This window comes from Ursus maritimus, unplaced genomic scaffold (genome assembly GCF_017311325.1).
Source record: "Ursus maritimus isolate PB19 unplaced genomic scaffold, ASM1731132v1 scaffold_32, whole genome shotgun sequence".
Taxonomy (NCBI): domain Eukaryota; kingdom Metazoa; phylum Chordata; class Mammalia; order Carnivora; family Ursidae; genus Ursus; species Ursus maritimus.
Window position 1 is genome coordinate 13804711 of NW_024425786.1, and position 18483 is coordinate 13823193.

General features: G+C 50.4%; 1 protein-coding gene across 1 annotated transcript; it reads left to right on the plus strand.

Moving 5' to 3' along the window:
* The first annotated feature begins 61 nt into the window (after positions 1-61).
* Positions 62-6198, plus strand: MRTO4 (MRT4 homolog, ribosome maturation factor). Its single transcript, XM_008694664.2, has 8 exons — positions 62-209; positions 2516-2574; positions 3794-3897; positions 4601-4682; positions 4865-4932; positions 5185-5336; positions 5706-5782; positions 5912-6198. The coding sequence occupies exons 1-8, from the start codon at positions 182-184 to the stop codon at positions 6059-6061; spliced, it is 720 nt and encodes a 239-aa protein (XP_008692886.1). The 5' UTR covers positions 62-181; the 3' UTR covers positions 6062-6198.
* The last annotated feature ends 12285 nt before the right edge of the window (positions 6199-18483 follow it).

The following is an 18483-nucleotide window of genomic DNA, read 5'->3' on the forward strand; positions in this document are numbered from 1 at the left end:
TCGGAGGCCCCCGGGCGCGCGGGAAGTCGTCCTGGAGACGGCCGGGCAGGGAGAGGCGGGCTGCGTTGCGGATTGGGTCAGGCACGCGCGAGGGCAGCCCCCGACGGCCGTCCCAGAGGCCCCCGCGTCGCCGGGGTCCTAGCAGGCAGCACCGCCTTCCGCCGCATGTGCCGCCAGCGCGATGCCCAAATCTAAGCGCGACAAGAAAGGTGAGCGAGGGGGTTTCGAGACCCGGTGGGCAGCTCCGCCGGAAGGCTGCCAGTTTCGGTGGGGGCTTGAGGGGCACCGAGTGGGACGCCGGGGCGTCCGCGAGGAATTCCGCGGGCTCTCAGCGAACTGCAACAGGGCTTCGCGGCCGCTGGCGCACGGAAAGGGGCTGGAGCGCGGTTGGGTTAGGGGAGCGGAGAGTATCGGGGCTCCAGTGTCCTTCCAAGGCGTACTGGGCCGGAAGACAGCTTCTGAGCACCCGGGTTGCGCCCGATCTCGCCTTGGCCCACCTTTCGCACCTCATCCCTTCTTCCTTAGCTCTCTGCGCTCCCGCCCCCCGGCCGCCTTTCCTTTAGGACAGGCTTAGTCCCGACTCTGGCCCTTTTGCTTGCAGTTGCTTCTGCCTGGCATGCTTATAATTAGATCTTCATGTGGTTGGGTCTGGCTCAGTTGTCAGTTCATAAAGCACCTCTTGAGAGACCATTCCTGACTACTTTTACTATGTGGTAGTGTCTCTTTTATCCAGGCTCTCTCCAGCACAGTCACTGAGCGGATACTTAGGGGCCTGGCACTCTAGGCGTTTGGCGGATACAGCAGTCACAGCAAGGAAGGCCTAGAACCCTCATTGAGCTTAACATTTTAGTCATAGGAAACATACCTCTCCACACAACACCAGAAGTCAAATTAAGTTAGATCGCGATGAGTCTTGCGGACTAAAAGTGAGATTAACAAAAAAAAAGTGATGTTATTTCGTTTAGTGCAACCAGAGTGGGTCTCCGATAAGCTGACAAATAAGCAGAAACTTAAAGGAAGTGAGCCATCCATGGAGTTACCCCAGAGCATTGTGCTCCACGGAGAGGGAAGATAAAGTGCAACGGGGCTGTATTGAGAGCACGTTTGTTGTAGTCTGGGACAAGAGGCCAGTGTGGCTGGAGCAGAGTATGCAAAGAAGGGGGAGTGGGCTGGAGTTTATAAACCTTCCCAAGGAGTTGGCTTTCACACCCAGGTGCAATGGGTAACCACCCGAGAGCTTCAGCAGAGGGATGACATGGTTTAACTTTTTTTTTTTTTTTTTTTTTAAGATTTTATTTATTTGAGAGACAGAGCATGAGCCGGGGGGGAGGGACAAGTGGACTCCATGCTGAGCAGGGAGCCCAACGCAGGGCTGAGATCATGACCTGAGCCAAAGTCAGACACTTAACTGACTGAGCCCCCCAGGAATCCCGACATGATTTAACTTTTAAAAGATCACCCTAGGGACACCTGGGCAGTCAGTTGGTTGAGCGTTAGACTCTTGGTTTTGGCTCAGGTCATGATCTCAGGGTCGTGAGATCAAGCCCCACTTCAGGTTCTGTGCTAGGGATGGAGCCTGCTTAAGATTCTCTCTCCCTTTCCATCTGCTCCTCCCCCCCACCTCTCCCTCTCTAAAAAAAATCTAAAAAAATCACCCTAGTTGCCTTGTTGATAATAGACTGGGGAAGGTGGGGAGAGAAGGGAAAGTTGGAAGGAGTGAGGCCAGCAGTAATCCAAGAGAGGGTAATGCTGGTTCGGTCCACAGTTGTAGCAGTGGAAGTGGTGGGAAATGGACAAAGTCATTTTGTTTCCCTTCCTGTGCTGCCCTTGCCCTGACCAGTGAGATTACCGTTCCACATATATGCCTTGTGAGTGCCATGCAGGATGAATAAGAATTGGCCCGTTACTGGGGGCACCCGCGGCTTTGCATTTGATGCTCTGTTAAGTGTTTGTGGAATGATTGGGTTCTGTAGAGGGAGCCTTGGTGAGAGCTGGCAAATGTCATACTCTTCTGGATAAGAGGAAATTGAGCCCCAGCTCTTGGGTAGAGGTGCTTGGCCCCTCCAGAGAGGCACTGCTTTATCCATGAGTCCAAACTGCAGAACAAGATGTAGCAGAGGACATAGAGTCCCCAGATGCATCATTCCACAGCTGAGGCCACCAAAGTTTTTCTCTGTGCACCGTGGAGGAGAGCAGAAAGGGACCTGCTTGACCCAGCCACTGAAAGCACTCCAAGAGCAGGAACAAGCCCCGCCCCCACACCTCAGTACAGATTCTTAGTTTAGCCTAAGAGGGGAGCAAGGAATCCCTGGTTTGTCTTAAGTAATGGGAAATAGGTCGGGATCTCCAGGCTCAGGAACACTAGAGTCGGCACTCTGAGGACCCTGGGAATATACAGCCTCGCCTTGCCTCACGCTGGCTTGGTCCAGCTGAGCTACCAGACGGGAGATGGAAATGGGTCTGCAGGGCCTCTGGATTCGTCTCTCATCACCTCTCTTTTTCTTCTTTGTATTAGTTTCCTTAACCAAAACTGCCAAGAAGGGCTTAGAACTGAAACAGAACCTGATAGAAGAGGTAAGAGTTTATTCTTTTTATTGTTCAGACCTTGTATTGGGTTCATAAAGGTGGCTAGAGGGCTGGCGGTGAAACATTGTTTTAAAAAAAAGAAAGAAGAAAATAAAAATACCACCATGAGCTACCGTTTCTGTCCTTTACCTCCAGCAGCAGAACCAATAAAAACTCCCATAGTAACGATTTCCTGTGTTGACCAAGCTCTTACTCTGCACTTTGTACCCCACTAAGTACTCTGTGTGCTGTTCCACTCCATTTTTACCGCATGCTTGGGAGGACTTAGCGATGTTTTGCAGCTGGGTAACGGAAGCTTAGAGAGATTTGGTAGCCTGCCCAATGTCAAAAAGCTGTTGAGTTACACGGGGCACCTGGCTGGCTCAATTGGTAGAGCGTGCAACTCTTGGTCTCGGAGTCATGAGTTCAAGTCCCACGTGAAGTAGAGCTTACTTTAAAAAAAAAAAAAAGATGGGGCGCCTGGGTGGCACAGCGGTTAAGCGTCTGCCTTCAGCTCAGGGCGTGCTCCCGGCGTTGTGGGATCGAGCCCCACATCAGGCTCCTCCGCTATGAGTCTGCTTCTTCCTCTCCCACTCCCCCTGCTTGTGTTCCCTCTCTCGCTGGCTGTTTCTGTCTCTGCCAAATAAATAAATAAAATCTTAAAAAAAAAAAAAGAGTCTGTGGGGTTATCAGATGTGAGTAAATGCGCCAGGCCACTGTCTACACTGCTGCAGGCCGCAAGCTGGGTGAGAGGAGAGTCTCCTCCAGCACAATGATTCCTTTTTCTTGAGACCCCGTCATCATGGCTGCAGCCAGCAATGTGGGCAGAGTGGGGCCGATGAGCTCCCCACCGTGAGTAAAGAATGAGGCTTCATGTGTTTCCGTTTAGCAGGAGCCTTTCCTGCATAGCTAAGTGTTTCTGGGTTGTCAGTTAATGGGCAAAGGAAAGCGGTCCGTTCAGCTCTTAGCCACAGGTAAGTCAGAAACCTGGCAAACCGTGGGATTTCAGCTTCTCTGCACTTTGAGATCATGCCTGCTCTGCCTCAGGGGAGCCCCTGTAGTCCGTGATCTCTGCTTCAGTAATGGAAGTAAGGAAGAAACCTCCAGATTAGATGCCTCCAGCTGTAAACTTCCACAGTAGTTGGGGACCTAGAGCAGATTCTTCCCCTTCTGAGGCCCAACCCTTGCTGCCCGTTGAGCTCTAGAACCCCGTTGAATTGTCTCACAGCTTCGGAAATGTGTGGACACGTACAAGTACCTTTTCATCTTCTCCGTGGCCAACATGAGGAACAGCAAGCTGAAGGACATCCGGAACGCCTGGAAGCACAGCCGGTAAGCAGGCCTTCCCCCGTAGAGAGGAAGCCAGGATGCCCTCAGAGCCAGGGGCGGTTACTGACCCTGGGATGCCTGGGTCACACAGATACCACCTGAATGAGGACAAAGTGTCACACCCTCCAGAGGCGCTTTTTAACTGTTAAAACTGGTCTTGCTTTGAGCTCCTTGGGGGCAGGACTGGGTAGTTGCTCCGGGAATGTTTGATCAGTGATCCCTCAGGAGGAGGGGCTCCCTTACCCCTGGGGTCTGGTCCTCTTAGGAACCTCCCATCAGTTTTAGGATGTTGCCATGTACTCCAAGGGCACACAGTGACGCGAGGGCAGGCCACGTGAGCCACCTGTCCTTGGGCTGGGTCTGTGAGGGTATGAGTGATGACTCTGGCCCGCCTCAGACCAGTGTATGTGCCTCTTCCATGCATCCAGATCGGGGGTTTAGGGGGGTCACATAACACCCACAGTGGGCCGGTAGACGAAATACTGTGAATGTTGAGGTCTGTGGGCAGGGAAAAATGAAAGGAGTCCTTAGCTGTGGACGGAGAGTCGGCAGAGCTGCATGGAAGATGTAGGAGCCTTTGGCCATTCCTCCCATTGCAGAACAGCCTGGGCCGGAGTTCGGGCTCCTGGGGACTGGAGTCGGTTTGCACCTAACTGGGGGAGGGTGGGTAGAGCACTTCCTTCACAGAACCCCTTTTTTTCTGTAGGATGTTCTTTGGCAAAAACAAGGTGATGATGGTGGCCTTGGGTCGAAGCCCAGCTGACGAGTACAAAGACAACCTGCATCAGGTGAGTTTCTGGCCATCTGACCGGTGGAGGGACCGGGGAGAGCAAGGCCTGGCTTAAAGCTCGTTCTTCTTGAACCCCCAGACTCAGAGTAGTGCCCCCCCCCCAGCTGTGTCAACCAGAAACATCTGCAGATACTGCCAGATGTCTAATGGGACTGGGCCGACCCCACTTCTGTTCTGTAGGTCAGCAAGAAGTTGAGGGGTGAGGTCGGTCTCCTTTTCACCAACCGCACAAAGGAGGAAGTGAATGAGTAAGTGCGTTTGAGGACTAGCAGGGAAGGAATAATCCGGGTACTTTGTACGGTACGGAGGTATCGGGTGAAAACTGGTTCCTGGAACACTGCTCCTGAGTCCTCGTTCTCTACAGCACCGTGCTCCAAGCTGACTGCCGGCCAGCAGCAGACATGGGCAGGGAGGGCCGGCCAGGCCGGGGGAGGCTAACTTCATGCAGCGCTGGTGGGCCAGCCAGGAACCTCCCCTCCTACCGCTTGTCTTTTCCTGAGGTGGTTTACGAAGTACACGGAAATGGACTTCGCTCGAGCCGGAAACAAAGCCACTTTCACTGTGACGCTGGACCCAGGGCCCCTGGAGCAGTTCCCCCACTCCATGGAGCCACAGCTGAGGCAGCTGGGCCTGCCCACTGCCCTCAAGAGAGGTATGGGGAAGCTCCTGGAGCTGAAACATCCCCGCTTAGCTGCCGGGAACACGAGCTCCTGAACGCGGCAGACCCCCCCTCTGGCCCCTGTGGCTGAGTGGCTTATTTCTGCCGGCCTCCGTTTCCTCGGGTGAAGATGGGGCGCCAGTGGACAGTAACTCGCAGTCAGGACACAGCAGCTAAGGGACGTGAGGGAGGCCGTCATCCCCCGCAGGCCCTCTGGGGCAGCTGTGCACTTGCGGGTTTAGCCTGAGTGTACTGGGGAGGCCGGGGGGGCAGCCACCTCCCTTCCAGCTCTGGGCAGCGGGCAGAGAGCTGTGCACGGGCCTCTGTGCAGATGTCACCACGTGGGGTCCTTTTTCTCTGTAGGTGTGGTGACCCTGCTGTCCGACCACGAGGTGTGCAAGGAGGGCGACGTGCTGACCCCAGAGCAGGCCCGTGTGCTGGTGAGTCCGCATGTCCGTCCCCCCACCCCCACCGCAGTCTTTGGGCTGTAGTAGCACCAGGGACCCCCAGCCGCTTCACGTCACCCTTGCTCCTCCTGACCATTGCTTCCTTTTACGCATCCCTTGCAGAAGCTTTTCGGGTATGAGATGGCTGAATTCAAGGTCACCATCAAATACATGTGGGATGCGCAGTCTGGAAGGTTCCAGCAGATGGGAGATGACTTGCCCGAGAGCGCATCCGAGTCGGCTGAAGAACCAGAGGGGGAAGATGACGGCTGACATCTTGGACACTTGGGGCCAGAACTGTGGGACCACCATCCCAATGGCCAAACAGCAGGGAGGGCGAGAGGCACGGACTGCTTTTCTATGAGGAATAAAACTGTCTGCAGGGTGACTCCTGTGGACAGCAAAGAGGACTTTTCCTAGAGAAAAGGCCTTGGCTTTGGGCTTTTGTTTGGATTCCCTGGGTCCCTTCTGTCTGCCTTGAGCCAGCTTCCAGCACGGGCTCCCACATGACGGCTGGGGACATGAGAGCTACCACCAGAGCCGGGGCTTCTCTTCTCTGGCCCTTGTGCCCCTGCTGGAAAACGGGGGTTTGCCAAGGAATAGAGGAACCCTGGCCACCCTTCCTACCCCTTTCTTTCTCTCCTTCCTCCCCCCCATCCCCCACCCAAGCCAGGGCCGGGGAATCTTACAGACAACAAGTCAGGACACTTTCACTAAGATAAGAGTAAAGCCACGGCCGAACCCCAAAGCAGATATGGAAACCGTTCCATAGCATCCTGGGAACTTTTATTCTTGGAAGTGACTCTAGTGGTAGGTTTTGCCTAAGTTGTTCTTTGTGTGAGGAACTCAGAATGTGAGGAAATCTTCAGGGCATTCGGCTCTCCTCTTGTGTGCAGCAGAGTGAGGGCCACCTCCAGCCGCCCTATCCAGAGGTTGGGCTGGATTCCGGACAGAGGCTGGGAAGCCTGTGCTCCTGCCCCCTCCCCTCAAGCCCTTAGGAAGGACAGACACCAGGCTGCAGGCAGCAGAGGGGCTGGGCAGCCAGGTCTAGCGCCTGCTCTGTCCCAGCAGGACATGCCCGAGTGGGTCACAGCCCAGCCTTCTCGTGAAGGCAGCTGGGAGCATTGCAGGAATGGAGGAAATAAACGGCTCATGAACGGGGACTGTGGAGAAAGAACAGGGAAGGGGGTGACCCAGGAGAGATGGAGGACACGGCCCAGCCTCTCTTCAAACCCCTCCCTGCTAACCATGTCCCAGGCCGGCCCTCTATCTGGTCAGGAAGAGGCAGAGCTGGGGCCAGGAATGGCCTCCCACCCCAGGGGACTCGCCCCCAGAGCAGCCCCTACCAGCCAAAGGGTGGTAAGCATAGAACCGCAGTCCGAAGTGCCTGAGGCAGGGGAAGAGCTCCGTCTCCACCTGCCGCGTGGTAGCGTTGTACATGCCCTGCGGGTAGAAGGCCGGCTGCAGGTGTGCCCGTATCAAAGGAAGGGACCCCACAGCTTCCCTGGCACAGCCCGCAGTTCACACCCTAACAATCCTTAGGACCTTCACAATCGGGGCATCTACTTGGTGCAAAGGAAAATTCATTCATGCAGCCCACATTTCTGAGCACCAGCCAGGTGCTGGACATGGAATTTCCATCCACACACCAACAGGACAAGGCCCCTGCCCTGAGAGATCGAATAGCAAGGTAGGGCGGCCACAGGTACAATCAAGGAAAGCAGCAGTCGGACTCCACGAGTAAGTTCTGCAAGCGGTGTCCGACACCAAGCAGGGGTCCAAACATTTGCTGAATGAACGAGGAGAGAAGTAGAGCCTGAGATTGCAGATTCCTCTGGGGCACCGGGAAAGGCTTCCAGGGGACGAGCCATCTAAGCGTGGCCTGAGCACTTCGGACTAGCTAGGAGCCGGGGAAGAATGGTCCAGGCTCACGCACACAGGCAGGCAGCAGGAAGGAAGGGCCCCAGGAGCACACGATGAGGGAAGGGGAGCCAAGCCAGAGCTTCAGGTACACTGGGAGGCATCCCTGGCTGTCAGTAGGGGAGGGGCTGCGCTGGAGAGGAGGCAGGCAGAGGGGCCAGGAGAACCAGGGATCCGCAGCAGCCCTGCAGACAGGCCCTGCAGCCCCGGCCTCACCTGGTACACGGTGGGCACGATCCAGCCGTTGCTCCTGCAGAGGGTACAGATCTCGGCCACCTCCCAGGAGGCATAGTTGGAGAGGCCAAGCTCCAGGAACTTGCCCTGCAGGGGAGAGGCCTGGGTCAGAACCCACCTCGGCCCAGGACACTGGAAAAGAGAGTCGGGGGTGGGGCCCCTGGGGGTGTGGTCTGTCCCTGGCTTGGCTCTGGGACTACCCTGCTGCCTCCTCTCTCCAGGAGCTCTGGGGCAGCCTCACCTCCTGGTGCAGCTGGTGGCAGGCACGGAGCGTCTCCTCCACAGGGGTGTCGTGGTCTGGTACATGCAGGTAGAAGAGGTCCACTCAGGGGCACCGCAGCCGCCTCAGGGATGTCTCCACCTGGGCCCGCAGACTGTCAGGCTTCAATGAATTCTCACCCAGTGGATTGGCCTTGGTGGCGATTTTCACTTTGCGGGGGCGGGGAGTGAAATGAGAGTTCAGGGCAGTTTACCAAACACTGGAGAGAGTAAGTAATGACTAAGAGAAAGACCTGGGTTCCTATCCCAGCTCTGCCATTACTAGCTCTGTGACCTTGACCAAGTTACTCAACCTCTCTGAGCCTCAATCCTCTCAACTATAAATTGGTTGTGACCATGGTACTATTTTGTGTGCTGTTCCCAAGGCTTGATCAGAACCTAAATGGACGTGTTCATTGTCATCATTGCTCATGTCATCACTACAACGCATTATTTACTAGGCCCTAAGGGTGGGAGACCCAACAGGCGATCCCTGCCCTTGAGGACTCACTGTCTAAGGGGCTGCATGACAGTAAGTGAGGCAGGGATGCACCAGGTGCTGGGGGAGCTCAGGACATAGAGGCGAGAGACCCCCTGTGAGCTCAGGGAAGACTTTCTTTTTAATCTGAATCTTGGTCTCCAGGGGGAAGTCACAGGCTGCCAGTTGAGGAAGGGTGGGAAGTTCATTCCAGAGGGTGAAGACGAGGGCAAAAGTCCGGAGGAAAAGAACATGGCATGAGAGGAGCCATGCCTGCAATTCCAGGGATCTAGAACACCAGGGGCAGGGGGTACCCGAGGGAGAGAGGGCCACACCCGATGAAAAGGGCCTTGAGCATCCCGTGGAATGTGTCCCTCCCTGCACACTCGGCACTTGGCAAGTCACCTGACTGCTTGAGACTTAGTTTTCCCCAAGTACTATCTTGCAGAGCCATATACAATAGCATAACCTGGATACTGACATTGGTACGGTGAAGCTATTGCAGTTGTTGGGTAGACTGGCCCATAAGTGTTGAGCAGATCCTGCTGGTTGATGGCCCCTCTGAGTTCTGTATCCTTGCTGATTCTCTGGGCAGGAGTTCTATCAATTGTGGAGAGAGGAATGTTGAAGTCTCTAAATGTCATGGCGGATTTATCTGTTTCTACTTTCTGGTCTACCATGTTTTGTTTTGTTTTTAAGGTGTTTTTATTTATTTGGTGGGGGAAGGGCAGAGGGAGAGAATTTTCAAGCAGACTCCCAACTGAGAGATATGTCCTAATTACAAGGAATCACTGGCAAGTGGGAGAAAACTTGTCAAGAGGTAAGGGCATCCCCCGTACATTCTCCAAGGCAATCATAAGGAAAGTGGGGTCATCCATTTTCTCCATAAGTTCACAGTTAACCCTGTGGAGTGGGGTGCGCTCCGGCTTTTAGGGAATGATTTTGTCATCCCAGTCACCCAGAACTGGTCAGTTGCTAGCTGAGTTATATAACTGTTGGGGGATCAATCCTAAATAATCATATGCCCATGGGGTCCTGTTATTATTCCCACAGAATAACAAGCAGAAAGATTGCTTATACATGAGCTCTTGTGGCAATTTCTCTGAAGTTTATCTCAAGAAGTCTAGCTTAGGCAAACGACATTCTTTTAAAGACAATCAGAGCTAGAATTTAACATCCGCAAAATATGTTATTTTTTTTTAAAGATTTTATTTATTTATTTGACAGAGATAGAGACAGCCAGCGAGAGAGGGAACACAAGCAGGGGGAGTGGGGGAGGAAGAAGCAGGCTCCTAGCGGAGAAGCCTGATGTGGGGCTCGATCCCATAACGCCGGGATCACGCCCTGAGCTGAATGCAGACGCCCAACCGCTGTGCCACCCAGGCGCCCCCGCAAAATGTGTTATTGAAACATAATTTCTCCCTGTAATCACCCTCATTTTTAATCAGAGGCAGCCAAATCAGGATTGTTTGTTTGAAAAACAAGTTCAGTTTTAACAAACGTGGCCTAATTATTTACATAAGCTCAGCAAGAAGAGTAATTGATCACATAGCTCTTTTAGAATCTGCTTTGCTGGAACTTCTTTTCTTGAGATTTTATTTATTTATTTGAGAGAGAGAGAGAGAGAGAGCGCCTGCACATGAGAGGAGGGAGGGTCAGAGGGAGAATCAGACTCCCTGCTGAGTATGGAGCTTGATGGGGGACTCGATCTAGGATCATGACCTGAGCTGAAGGCAGTCACCCAACCAACTGAGCCACCCAGGCACCCCTGCTGGAACTTTTTATAAGGAATCTCTAGGTTGAACTCTTAGTAGCCTCTCCAGGCCAGAAGCCAAGGCAGGTACTTGCCATCAGACATGCCTGCAATACTTGTAGATTTGGGTGGATTCTTCTTCACGGAGTCCCCAGTATATCCCGAGCTTCCTGCACCTGCCAGGAAGCGACACACTCTACTCACCTGGCGCAGCTGCTGGGAGCTCTGAAGCAAGATCTCAGGCCAACATTTCCAAGGGGCTTTATGGCTCCAGGTTTCATAAGGTCAACCTTCCTGAAAGCTGTTTGGTCATATCTGAGGTCTCTCTCAAATATGACATTCCAGTCAAAGCCTTGGTAAAATGACCAATGTTTCCAACGGCGTCCTGTTACAAGGAGAACAGATTCTTACTGAACTTATGCAAATGACTATGGTTGTCAGGGGAGAAAGAATACTTACTGAGATGTTTTGCATTTCAGGGGGTTCAGGTAGAGAGAAAAGTTAAGTGCTTCAATTTGTTTACAAATGAATATATATTTTTAAAGATTTCATTTATTTTTGAGAGAGAGAGAGAGACAGAATGAGTGGAGGGAGGGGCAGAGGCAGAGGGAGAAGCAGGCTCCCCACTGAGCAGGAAGCCCAGTGTGGGCTCCTTGCCACGACCCTGGGATCATGACCCAAGCAGAAAGCAGATGCCCAATCGACTGAGCCATCCAGGCTTCCCACTAATGAATATTTTATCACATTTCTGTAAGTCATGGATATCTTAAGACAAAGTTTCCTTAATCTGGAAGAGCAAACATTAGAGAATCAGCACTGTTTCAACCAAGACTTACCAAAAGCCTGTCATTTCTCTCAATTCACTTAGTTCCATATTACTATTCTTGTTTTGTTTCAACGCAGCCTTAGTGAGTTCTTAGTGAGAAAATTCTTACCTGTTTTAGGATTTTAAAGATATCAAAAACCTGTATTTGTTTTAAGTCCCTTAGAGGAACCTCCTTGAAGACGAACTATTTTACCAGAGAATAAGAACAGTAACTATAAATGACAAAAGCTCAAAAACGGACAGGGTTAAACATCTGATGAGAGGTGACACTATGGCTGGCAAGGAAATCGGGTTATTTCTGTGACACGTAACACTTCCATCATGAGAATATTAAGTAATGGCCTTACACCAGAGCACATTAAAACGTTAGGAACTTCATATCCTCTCTAGAATAGTTACAGCATTTACTGAAATGTAACCTAAAGCTTATCATTTGTTTAACAGTACTTCCGGAGGAACTTACAAGACCAAATAAAAAAGCCTAATGAGTCAAGGAGACTTCATTTACAATTTAAATCTTGGGACATTTGTTATAAACATCTCATAAAAATTTGTTAAGCACACGCCTAAAGAGAATTAAAGATCATTACAAAATCCAAAATGTATTTTTCTGCAACCAAGGTGACAATAAGAGATTCCAAAGGCAAATATGTAGCGTGATACCTGGTAGCAAAACGTGGCTCCTTTAACACTGAGAAATTTTAGCTAAGTAATCGAAGTCCTGATAAGGACATAGCATTGAAACTGGTTTTCTGGGCAGGCAAAAGAGAAAAACCTTTGTTCACATTATCTCATCAAGAGAAGGGCACTGATTCAACGCCCCGACACTGCCCACGGAGCCGCGGCGTGATTCGGGAGAATGACAAGGCACAGACGGTTAGCTTTGAAGGAAAGCGTGGGTGCAGGGGTGGGTGCAGGGGACACCGCAAAGCGTGCGATCGCCCCGAACAGCTGCAAGCTCGTGTATTTATTGGCAGTAAACATTCAAAGACAATCAAGGGGAGTCTCCTGAGCCTAGTGACGAGTAGTACATCCCAGGGAAGGTCACAGGATTAGATCATGTAACATTCAGCAAGTGGAGCCTGTTCTTAAACATGTTTCTATGCACCCCGAGGGCTATTGTCAAGAGCAACCAGGTTTCTTTGGGGCCGCATTCCGCCCTTAGTGGACCAGGCGTTCCTGGCCGCTGTTATCTGAGGGGGTTTTGAGAAGGGCAGCGTTCCACCCTGAGCAAGCCCGGCGTTCCCAACTGATGGAGCTCTGACATTTACGCTAAAGCGCGCAGGGTCACAAACACGTTTTCCTACTACATCCTTAGTATAAGCTCTCGGCCAGGAGCTGCTGGAATTCAAGAAAACGTTGTCTGTTGAACAGAGTGAGAATTTCAGTCTTACACCACTGCACTTTTAAAATTCCTTTATTTTAATCTCAGTCCCTTCTGACCACACCTAGAATTCCTTTCCAAAGACTTCCCTTCACAAACCTTCTACAGCTTTCTTCTGCATTCAGATTTTGTCCCAAGCGATTTCTCCCAAACAACCATCTTATTTAGGACAAAATTACCTTCTTCCACCTTCAACAAAAATGCATTCCCATTCCTCACATCTTCCGTAACATGTCTCTTAGTTTCCTGCACAGAGTTGCTTCTCTTATTTCCATCAGTCTTAATTACACTTAGCAGAATTTTGCACTCCTGGAACCTGGGTCTCCAGTGAAAACGAAGTAGTAACCAGCTGTGAACTGTGACACCAAAGTGTTTAGACGGCAAATCTGTGACTCAGTTAAGCACAAAGCATGTCGATCTACAGACTCAAATATCCTTAGTGTTCTGCAATAAGTAGTCGAAAGCACAAACCTACGTCCAGTACTCAATGCTTTAGCCTTTTATCCTCTTTGGAAAAGACCTTCATGTCCAAAGAATTTCATCCCACTTACCATCTAAGGAAAACTTCAAAGTTTCAGGTTAGCAAAGACTTTAAGAGCTATTTTTTAAAAAGATTTTATTTATTTATTTATTTATTTATTTAAGAGAGAGAGAGAGAGAGACCACGAGCAGAAGGGCAGAGGCAGGGAGGGTTTGGAGGAGAGGGAGAAGTTGATTCCCCACTGAGCAGGGAGCCAGAAATGGGGCTTGATCCCAGGACCCTAAGATCATGACCCGAGTCAAAGCAACTGCTTAACTGACTGAGCCCCTCAGGCACCCTTTGAAAGCTGTCTTAACAATTACCCATGAAAACGTAGAGACAGACAAGATTAACCATCATTTTAGATAATCTTTTTGCTAATAAATTGCAACAGAGATAACGGAGCTTACTTGACCCTCAGTAAATCTTGGTAGAATCAAAGCTTCACATTTAATGATGATAACCTTAAAGACATGTCTATCTTAAACCAATAAACTTACATCAGTTTAAATACTGACATGCTCCACCTGGATCCTACCCAAGGTCTATTTTTACCTGAGACACTGGTGGGGAAATCTGGAGTGGGCGGTGTGGGGTCCACGGGGTGCTCTTCTTCGCTCCCTGAGAGCGAGGGGAGAAGGAGCCATGGTGCCTGATGCACCGAGGATGGTCTAGAAGCCAGTTCTGCAGGCCGCACCCAAGGTGGTGCAGAAACGGGACGGGGGAGCAGAGGAGGCAGAAGAGGTGAAGTGCGGCCAGAAGGCAGAGAAGGTTCCTGGTTCTAGAGATCATGAGCTCCAACAGAGGAGCAGACGCCATGTTTCCCTGCCAACAAGTGGAATTAGGCAGGCCATGTCAGGCTGGAGACGACCGAATTTCCCTGAAACCAAGGGAGTTTCGGCAGCTGCTTGGGAATATTCCTTGTAGTGCCCGTCCTGAGGGAGACTAACCACAGATGGCTCCAATTATAGCCATTAACCCAGGAAATAAGTGAGGGAGAAGCCCCTACATCGATTAGGAAAAGCAGTGAGAGAGAGACAGTCAAGAGTCCCCTTCCTCTGGGATGGCCTGTGTTTCCTGCAGCAACCTGGGTTTACTCGGAGGAGGCCTGTTTAGACAATTATCATCCAATATGTCAGCAGGGAGTTTTACTAGCCAAACGCACTCTGCAAGAGGCCCTTAGGTCTGGGTCCTGAGTTAGAGCCCTGAAAGCCTGGATGGACCTAGGGCACTTCTATTTGCCCTCTTCCCTGCAGAAGAGATCTAACTGATAGATCCCACCGAGGCCATACAGTGTTACAGGAGACCAGTCCTTTCCTAAATTTTGCAATTTGAATTGTTTCCAGTGGGGTAAAAAGCAACCCCAAGGAAGAGTCCTTGGGAACCAAAGACGAACCCCCCGATGCAGGGCTCCATCCCAGGACCCCAGGATCATGACCTGAGCAGAAGGCAGACTATTAACCAACTGAGCCACACAGGCACCCCCAATTTTGTAATTTAAGTAGTTATTAAGAAATAACCCGATTTCCTTGCCAGCCATAGTGTCACCTCTCATCATCTAACTAAGTAGTTAGTAGAGGGCATTGATGGAAAACAGTCAAGATAGAAATCCATCATGGTTCTAACAGACATTACAACACAGGTAGTCTTTATAGTCAACTTCCCTAGGAAATGGTCCCCGGTTGGGTTGTAATTCCATCAGGTACTGGTTTCGGCTGCTCCTAGCGGAGGTCCTGCAGCCACAAGTGGCTAGAGCAGGGATGTGAAGGGGATCCCGTGAGATCAATCAGGAAGAAACCTCACATGGGAGTCTTAAGATTGGCAGCCGTCCTGGTGACATAGGTGGCTGACCCATGCCCAAGACAAATGACTTTGTAGAAGGACAGGAGTAAAGAGAGGGCATCAAGTTTCTGGGTCTTATTACCATCCCGGCCATGTTACTAATTTCTAACCAATAGGCAGGCTTTCTCTTCCCCGTAGAGTACCACAGGCTAGAGGATGGCAGCCTGACCTATCGCAATGAAAGTGTTGCAGGAAGACCGGACTCCTTGAAGGGCCCCTAAAAGCAGAGTAAAGGAAGAGAAGAGAAAGTAATCACCAAGTTTCCCCGAAGCTCAGAGTCCAGATGAAAAAACCCCAAGTCCCACATGTGGGCGCCATATGATGTGGTTTTAGAATATAGGTGAGGTTCAGTGGGGTGAGGTCCAGGGCGGACGACCAAGAAAGAATTCTTGAGACATCCTTGGTGCAAAATGGTGGTTTTATGAAAGCACGGTGGGCAGCAAGAGCGGCAGTGGGCTTGTGAGGAGCAATTGATTATATACTATGGGGTTGGGGGAGGTAAGCAAAAAGGGAGGTTTTCAAAAGAAGTCCATAGGCTAAAGAGGACCTACAAGATCCTGGAGGCCTTGCCATGTCAAGTTAAGGTTGCTTTTCCCTCTAGTAAAGCAATACAATTAAGGCAGTTGGGAGCTTCGGGGCACCTGGGTGGCTCAGTCGGTGAAGCATCTACCTTCAGCACAGGTCATAATCCCAGGGTCCTGGGATCGAGACCTGCATCAGGCTTCCTGCTCAGCAGGGAGATGCCCCTGCCCCTCCCCCTGCTTGTGTTCTCTTCCGCCCTCTCTTAAATAAATAAATAAAAATCTTAAAAAAAAAAAAAAGAAGAAGACAGTTGGGAGCTTCCTGGAAGAATGTCACACATATCCCACCCTGGAGTGGGGGGGTGGTTTGCAGGTGTCACCTTGTACTTTGTCCTCAGGTAGCCTTCTGCTCCCACACCAAAGTGTTAAGCATAGAGCCCACTGATGTGACTGACGTCCTAATAAGAAGAGCAAGAGACTAGAGTTCTTTCTCCACCATGTGAGGGTAGCCAGCAAAAAGGCAGCTGTCTGCAAAACACAAAGAGAGCCCTCACAGAGACTGAATACGCTGGCCCCTTGATCTTGCACATTTCAGCCTCCAAATACTGTGAGAAAGAAATAGTCGTTGTTTTCAGCCACCCCGTCCGTGGTCTTTTGTTACAGCAGCCTGAACAGACTAAGACAACTGGCACGACCATCTTGAAAGAATTGCTATTTCTTTCCGTAGAATACTGTCTGGAGAGTACAATGTCACTTGTGCCTGTAGAAGGTCCAGTTTATTTTTTAAGATTTATTTATTTATGACAGAGAGAGAGAGAGAACAGGAGTTAGAGGAGGGGTCCCAGGGTCCTGGGATGCAGCCCTGCATAGGGCTCCTCACTCAGCTGGGAGTCTGTTTCTCCTTCTGCCCCTCCTCCCATTCATCCTCTCTCTCAAGTAAATGAAAAATAATATCATTTTAAAAGTAGTGCTGTTAAATTAAAGATCTATGGAGTGGAAAAGTACTCTCTCATCAGTAGTGTGGTTCCTCCCATTGCCCTTCCTTATGAGCTTCTGAAAGGTATTCAGAATGCAGATTTGAGGCACTGATAATGTTCACCCCCACATTCGACACGGGTGATGCTAACAAGCAGAACAGATGGGAAGTAAGTGAGGATATCAGCCCAGATGCCCTCCCACCAGCCTCTAGCTTCAGGAGCCATCTTTCTGCCAGAACTCGAGTATACAACATCTATTCCACGTCATTCTCCAGTCTTTTTTCTTTCCTTTTCTTCTTTTTCTTTTTCTTTCTCTCTTTCCTATCTTATTCGTTTCTTTCTTTCTTTCTTCTTTCTTTCTTTCTTTCTTTCTTTCTTTCTTTCTTTCTTTCTTTCTTTCTTTCAGATATTACTTATTTATTTATTTGTCAGAGAGAGAGAGCACAAGCAGAGGGAACAAAGAGGCAGAGGAAGAAGCAGGATTCCCACTGAGCAGGGACCCTGATGTGGGATTTGATCCCAGATCTGGGACCATGAATCGAGCCAAAGGCAGATGCCCAACCAACGGAGCCACCTCAGAGCGTCCCTCTCCAGTCTTTTATACACCACAAGCCAATTGCTTTACTTTGAAGTTAAGTATGTTTTCCAGATCTAACTCTGGTCCTCTGTCATTTGAAAAAGCTCATCAGGTATCAAATGGCTGAATTCAAGCAACCGTGAAACATGTGTGAGATGTGCTACCGGAAAGTTCTAGTAGATGGAACATGACCTAGAGAATGCATCCCTAACGGGGTTACTCGGGACTGAAGGTCTCCGGGCCAGTTCAAAGGCACATCCTCTTGACTTGACCACTCAGAACCATTGCTCCCCGTGGCAGAGGTTGTTCTCCAAAGATGACCGTCTATTCTCTCATAATTCTCTTGTACAACACAACGTTGACACTCACCCCATGAGGCAAGAGTGATGCTATGGATTTCCAAAGATGGGACATACAGGGCATTATGAGGTCTGCCTGGTTTTCTTGGGATGCTTGCCCTCAGAAGGCAGCTGCCACGCTTTGAGGAAGCCCAGGCTACATGGCGGGGTCACGTGTAAGTGTACCGCTTGGAAGCAGCTGGCATTGCAGCTGGCGATCAGCATCAATGACCAGAGTGTGGGTGCTTTGGCCTCGGGGGACTCCACCGCCAGCTTTAAGGTCACTTCTCAGACAGAGGGAGCAGGTGAGCATTCCCCACTGAGACACGATTCGCACATTACACATACACTGTCTACTTCAATGGTTTTTAGAGTATTTGGAGTTGTACAACCGTCACAGTTCTAGAGCGTGCCAGCACCCCCCAGGAGAACCCTGACCTCATTAGCAGCCACTCTCCATTTCCTGCAACACCCCTTCCAGCCCTCAGCATGCACGTACTAAGTGACTTTCTGTCTCTAGTCAATTTGCCTGTTCCAGACATTTTATGTAAACCAAATAATCCGCTAGGAGGTCTGCTGTGACTGGCTTCTTCCACTTAGCATGTTTTCAACGTTCGTCCACATGGTACATGCTTCTTTACTTCGTTCCTTTTTATTGCTATTCCATCGTATGAACAGACCGCCTTGTATTTATCCATTCATCAGCTGACGGACATTGGGCTGCTGCCACTTTAAGGCTATAGTTCTTATGAACATCCGGATACACATTTTTGGGTGATATTTTCACTTCTCTTGGGTGTATACCAAAGGGATGGAATTGCCGGGTCATACGGGAACTCTAGGTCTTATCTTTTCCTGAACTGCCAGACTGTTTCCAGAGTGCCTTCACCGGTTTACATTCCCACCGGCAGTGCAGGAGATTCCAAATTCTCCACACCCTTGTCAACACTTGCTATTGTCTGTCTTTTACTTTAGCCATCCTGGTGGGTGTAAAGTGGTATCGCTGTGGTTTTCATTTCCTTTCTCTGATGGGTAACGATGTTGAACAGCTTTTCACATGTTTATTG

Excerpts from the sequence above, each read along its gene's own strand:
- MRTO4 (XM_008694664.2), top strand. The coding sequence starts at position 182 with ATGCCCAAATCTAAGCGCGACAAGAAAG. Across the intron at positions 4,933-5,184 it reads ACAAAGGAGGAAGTGAATGA|GTGGTTTACGAAGTACACGG; the intron begins GTAAGTGCGTTT and ends TCTTTTCCTGAG. Across the intron at positions 5,337-5,705 it reads GCCCACTGCCCTCAAGAGAG|GTGTGGTGACCCTGCTGTCC; the intron begins GTATGGGGAAGC and ends TTTTCTCTGTAG.